The sequence below is a fragment of the Gracilinanus agilis genome, chromosome 2 (assembly GCF_016433145.1).
Source record: "Gracilinanus agilis isolate LMUSP501 chromosome 2, AgileGrace, whole genome shotgun sequence".
Taxonomy (NCBI): domain Eukaryota; kingdom Metazoa; phylum Chordata; class Mammalia; order Didelphimorphia; family Didelphidae; genus Gracilinanus; species Gracilinanus agilis.
The window spans coordinates 202,585,942-202,591,941 of NC_058131.1; the positions used below are offsets into that span (position 1 = coordinate 202,585,942).

The 6,000-nt window shown below is 37.3% G+C and overlaps 1 protein-coding gene across 1 annotated transcript in view; it reads left to right on the forward strand.

The window, feature by feature from the left end:
* The window catches only part of ALLC (allantoicase), a 98,932-nt gene that overhangs the window by 68,220 nt on the left and 24,712 nt on the right, over positions 1–6,000 (forward strand). Inside the window, 1 exon segment of the mRNA XM_044659565.1 lies at positions 2,883–2,991. Within this exon segment, the coding sequence (XP_044515500.1) occupies positions 2,883–2,991 (109 nt within the window).

A 6,000-nucleotide genomic window follows, 5' to 3' on the forward strand; every position in this document is an offset into this window, starting at 1 on the left:
GTGTCTAAGGTTAAATTTGAATTCAAGACCTTGCAATTCCAGGTTCTCTGACTCCTGAACCACATAGTTGCCTCGAATCTCCTTTATTCTTAAGTGTTTTATTTGGAAGGATCTGGGAGGGCATACAACATTTACATAGATAAGTAAATTTTTGTTAAAAGCAAATAGAGTATAATTTGAGAAGGAAGGGAGTACTAAGAACTAGAAGATCAGGAGAAGTTCACCAAAAGAGCAACAACAACAAAAATTGAGAGTCAGGCCTAAAGATGGAGGGTCCTAGGTTCAAATCTGGTCTCAGACACTTCCTAGCTGTGTGACCCTGGGCAAGTCATTTAACTCCCATTGCCTAGCCCTTACTACTCTTCGGTCTTAGAACCCATACAGTATTGATTCTAAGATGGAAAGTAAGGGTTTAAAAAAAAATTAAAAGATGTTTTCACATCTAGAGAAAGAACTGTGGGAGTAGAAATACAGAAGAAAAACAACTGCTTTAGTCACATGGGTGGATGGGGGATATAGACTCTAAGCGATCACCCTAATGCAAATATTAATAATATGGAAATAGTTCTTGATCAATGACACATGTAAAACCCAGTGGAATTGCTTGTTGGCTATGGGAGGAAAAGAACATGATTCATGTAACCATGGAAAGATCTTCTAAATTAATTAATTAAATAAACTTAAAAAAAAAAGAAATGAGGAAATGAAGTCCAGGAGTAGAGATCAGTCAATGGAAAGGCTGAGAAGTGGGAGATAAGATGCCACGTTTAAGAGAACAGCAAATGGGGTAGTTAGATTGGAATGTAGTTTGTGTGAAGTTGAGTAGTGTACAAGAAGTTGAAAAATTCTTAATAAAACTTTTTCTAAAAAAGTTAAACTTTTATATTTGTTTTAGTCCTGTCCAAAGTTACTATGAATGCTTTTTTATAGAAATTTAGGGATTTCAAAGCACTTAAGGATTTTGAGTAACACTTGATAAAAGAACTCTGAGAAACCAAATAGGCTAGTTATTGTTGATGATATTGCTATACACTCTTGGAATATTCAATCAGTAAGCATTTGTCAAATTTTTACTATGTTCCAAGAACTGTGTTGGGCACGACAAAAGACAAAAATAATTTTTTTGCCCATTGAGAGCTTATACTCTAATGCTTATTCCTTCTGAAATCAACTTTTAATTGACATTTCAACTAAAGATATAAAATTTTCTTGTCAGATTTGGGGAGAAGTCTCTTCCAATTAATATTGGGTAAAACTTGCAGATCCAGAAATTACATACCTAAAGAGTGTAGTATAGAGAGTAGGCCTTATAGATTGGAATACTTGGGGTTGGGTCCTCTCTCTAGTACATATTAAGTTCTATGATCAAAGGCAAGTCATTGAGCTCAGTGTGTGAAGAAATGATCTCAAGGCTACAAATTACAAAGTTTTTTCTTTCTTTTTCGTTTTCTTTTTTTGCTACTTTGATTTGTGGAGAGAGTTTCCATAGTCAGAGTTCCTCATGCTTATGAAGAATAGGTTTGGGAAAAAGATACTATGCTCATAAAATGTATGAGTGCTTCCTCCTTAAATGGGGTGATGGCTTGAATTCACTCAACCACTCCTTTATTTTAGAGATCATTTTGGATGGAGACCTTCAGAGATCTGGGCAGATCCCTCTCTTTATGTAAAGATATGAACAAGGATGTTGAGCTAACTAAATGTAAAATTGTGGAGGAATAGCCATCTTAATTTTTGGAGACTGGTCCCCACATTGATGAGATCTCAGATTACATGAAATACAGACCATTGAATTAGAAAATATTCTTTGGTATCTTGAGGGATCTGTGATTTCTTTTTTATGGCTCTAATAAAGATTCTTTCCACTGATAAAGATTTCAGTCCCCCTTTGCCTATAAGTTATGATTGAAAATAACTCCTCACATTCCTTTGCGGCCCATTTCATGTGGTTGAGCTTAGCGAGGCTGATCCTCAGGTGTTGGGACTACATGCCAATCCTTAGTTCTCTATCTGAAGACTTTTTAGCTTGGGTAGGATCTGCTAGAGATTGTACTTTGCTGGTAAGGCTCTCTTAGGACCACTTCCCTACCATGATGATGATCTGAAGGAGTACTGCCCCAGAGATCCTGAAAAAACTTAGGAAAACAAAATAAAACAACTCCTTGATATTTACAATGCTAAGAAAAAAGTTTCTATTTTGCTTGTTTGATACCTAATCTTTCCTAAATCTTTCTAGGAGAGGCCTGATCTTAATTATTCATAGGGATAGGATTATGGTAGAGAATATTAGTTAAATCAGCTGGAAGACAGACTTTTAAGTGTATAGATTTGAATGGGAAAAACTTACCATGTAAGAGGAGGTTTACATATGACTCAGAAGAAATTAATCACTGATTGGTATTTACTGAATATATTCATGCCTCAATTATGGCCATGAAATTATCAAACAATTATCTCTTTCTTCTGAGTAGTTTCCAGTTAAGTTCAAAGCAGAATTTCTTAGGTGGATCTTAGTTTTTAAATGAAACTTTCAGAAAGTTGGGTATATCACTTTATGAAAAGCTATGAATAAGGATACTGAGCAGTATGGAGGGATTCCCATCCACATTGTTGGGAGCAATGACCACATTGATGAAATTACAGGAACAGTGAAATACAGAAAATCACTAGATGGGAATTTTCTTTGATACTTTGAGATTTCTATGGTTTAAAATTAAGAGAGCAACTTTTAGGAGTAGTATTAGGTTTTTGGATTCTATAAGTGAGCAACAGGAGTAAATGCTGATATTATCCTTACCCAACATAGGGAAATACTCAAAATTTAAAATTGAACTTTAATTTTCTTCAAGGTTTCAAGTGTGTCTCTTCTTTTCAAATTCTAGACTGGTGAAGATGGTTTTCTCCAGGTACCAGGAGGTGAATGGGCGATTTTCAAACTGGCACATCCTGGTGTAATCACTCAAATAGAGATAGACACACATCATTTTAAAGGTAAATGAAATTCCATTAACAATATGCACTGAAGCGCTATTAATGATGACCTGGTCAGAAATTCAGGATAAGTTATTTGTGTATTCCAGGCAAAGCATAAAAATTGCAGTCCCCTTATGACTGTTCACAGGAGGGTTGATGACATTCCTTATAATTAAGACATGGAGACTGACATTTCAAAATGAATCCCTGTATTCTTGGAAGGGTAGAATTTTCTTGTTAATAATAGATGAATTTATACAGAAGCAGAGAGTTTGGTTCAAGGTTGATCTCTGACACACCCTGACTGTGTGACCCTGGAAATAGGAAAAATCACTTAATATTTCAGTATCTTAGTCAACTTCCTAAGACTATAAATTGTAGAGAAGGTATTGTGCTTTGGTGGAGGAAGTTTCTGCACCAGGAGTTTAGTCACTGGGCATTCCCAACATTTAATGGAATTCCATTTTCCAGTAGGGAGAAAAACCCTAACTCTGATATTTCTATAATGCTTCTTATTCCACTGCCACTTTTTGTGGTCCCTAGTGCCATGGAGGGCAGCTAGATGGTACAGTGCAGAGAATACCTGACTTAGACTTCCCGAGTTCAAATATGGCCTCATGTGTGACAAGTTAACTCACTTAACTCAGTTTGCCTCAGTTCCTCATCTGTAAAATGATCTGAAGAAGGAAATGGTAAACCACTTTACTATCTTTGCCTAGAAAAACTCAAATAGGGTCACCAAACAACAACAGTGCTATGGTAAGAACCACAGGACAGTTTGATTTACCTAGCTGCTCATTTCCAGCACCAGATCCTAGGTATGAAATCGGGTGAGGTTCTTACAGATTCCTCTTTCTTTGGAGCAATGGCCTCCAACCACCTAGGACCTTTCTCCTATAAAAGTGGAAATTCACAAAATACCTCATATCAGCCATTTATACCTTAGTGTAAATGGAAGTTGCTGTGTTCTCTCTCCAAAGGATATTTACATTTTAAGCCTTGTCTCTAGTTGTGTGATAAAAGGATTTATCTTTTCCTTGATAAAGGAATCTCAGGAATCTGTGGGGACTAGAGGAAAAGGAGGTATTTTGGGAAGATCCTTCTATCATTTAATTCTGGATGTCCTACAGACATTTCAAATTCAAACAAAACAAAATAAAACAAGTCCAACAGAACCCCCACCCCCTTTTTTTTTGGAACCCTTACCTTCCATCTTAGAATCAATATTGTGTATTGGATCCAAGGCAGAAGAATGGCTAGGGCTAGACAATTGGGGGGGGGGTTAAGTGACTTGCTCAGGGTTACATGGCTAGGAAGTGTCAGAACTCATTATCTTTTGACCCAGCTTCCTTTCCTCTTTCTACCCAATTTCCCTCTGTCCCTTCTACACTCTCCTTTTTCTGGCAACACCATCATTCTTCCAATTTCCTAGATTTTCAGTCCTAGCATTATCCATTATCCCAGCATTATTATTTGGGCTTCCTGAGATTGGAGGGCCTGAAGGCAGGTTGAAAAGCTGTGGGACATCTTTTCTTGAAATTTCTCCAAGAGCATATCAGATCTTTGCCTTATCTAGAGCTGGATTTCTCAGACTTAGATGAGCAGTAATAGAGTATCGGATTTGGTATCAGAGGTCTTGAATTTAAATCTTAGATCTACTATTTATTGCATGGGTGCCCTTGGAGATATATTCCTTAATTTATCTGAACCTTAGTTTTGTAAGAAATAAACTTAGTATTGTAGTCCTTATTTTTCATAAAGTTTATTTACTTGGATAGGAAAAGACAGAGATAGAGAAAAAAAGCCTATTCTAGCTAGCCATGTGACTGGTCTCAACTTGGCTCCCTCAGCCACCTTCTTCACTGCAGAAAGAGAGCCCCTGAACACTTCCTGGATCATTGCTTTTATTCCTTCATTTACATCAGGATCAGGTTCAGAATCATCTGCTAAGTGACACAAACTTATGCAGACTCCCATAGATTCACACAGCTGTGTTACCCAGAAGGGGAGAAGGGGAGAACTTTCCTCAGTTTTCTCATCTGTAAAGCAGGTGAATTAGATTGGATGATTTCTAAGGATCTTTTCAGGTCTGAATCCTATATGTGCGTGTTTGTGTGTTTTATTGCCTCCTATGAACCTGAATTTGTACCTCAATCATGTTATTTATTAATTGTTTAACAATGAATGAACCACTTCTCTCTGGGTCTTAATTTTTCCCTGTAATTTGAAGGAATCAGTCTTTATGATCTTCAAAGTCCCAAATCCTCTCACTCTGATTTCTTTTTTTTTTTTTTTTTTGACTTTTTTTTGTTTGCTTTTTATTTTTTTAATTTTTTAACATTTATTAATAATCATTTTTAACATGGTTACATGATTCATGCTCCTACTTTCCCCTTCACCCCCCGCACTCCCCCCAACCATGGCCGATGCACATTTCCACTGGTTTTGTCATGTGTCCTTGATCAAGACCAATTTCCAAATTGTTGGTGGTTGCATTGGTGTGGTAATTTCGAGTCCACATCCCCAATCATGTCCACCCCGACCCATGCGTTCAAGCAGCTGCTTTTCTTATGTGTTTCCTCTCCTGCAGTCCTTTCTCTGAATGTGGGTAGCATCTTTACCATAAATCCCTCAGAATTGTCCTGGGTCATTGCATTGTTGCTGGTACAGAAGCCCATTACATTCGATTTTACCATAGTATATCAGTCTCTGTGTACAATGTTCTTCTGGCTCTGCTTCTTTCGCTCTGCATCAGTTCCCGGAGGTCTCTCCAGTTCGCCTGGAACTTCTCCAGTTTGTTATTCCTTTTAGCACAATAGTATTCCATCACCCGCATATACCACAGTTTGTTCAGCCATTCCCCAATTGAAGGACATACCCTCCTTTTCCAGTTTTTTGCCACCACAAAAAGCACAGCTATAAATATTTTCGTACAAGTCTGTTTATCTATGATCTCTTTGGGGTACAAACCCAGCAATGGTATGGCTGGATCAAAGGGCAGGCATTCTTTTATAACCCTTTGAGCGT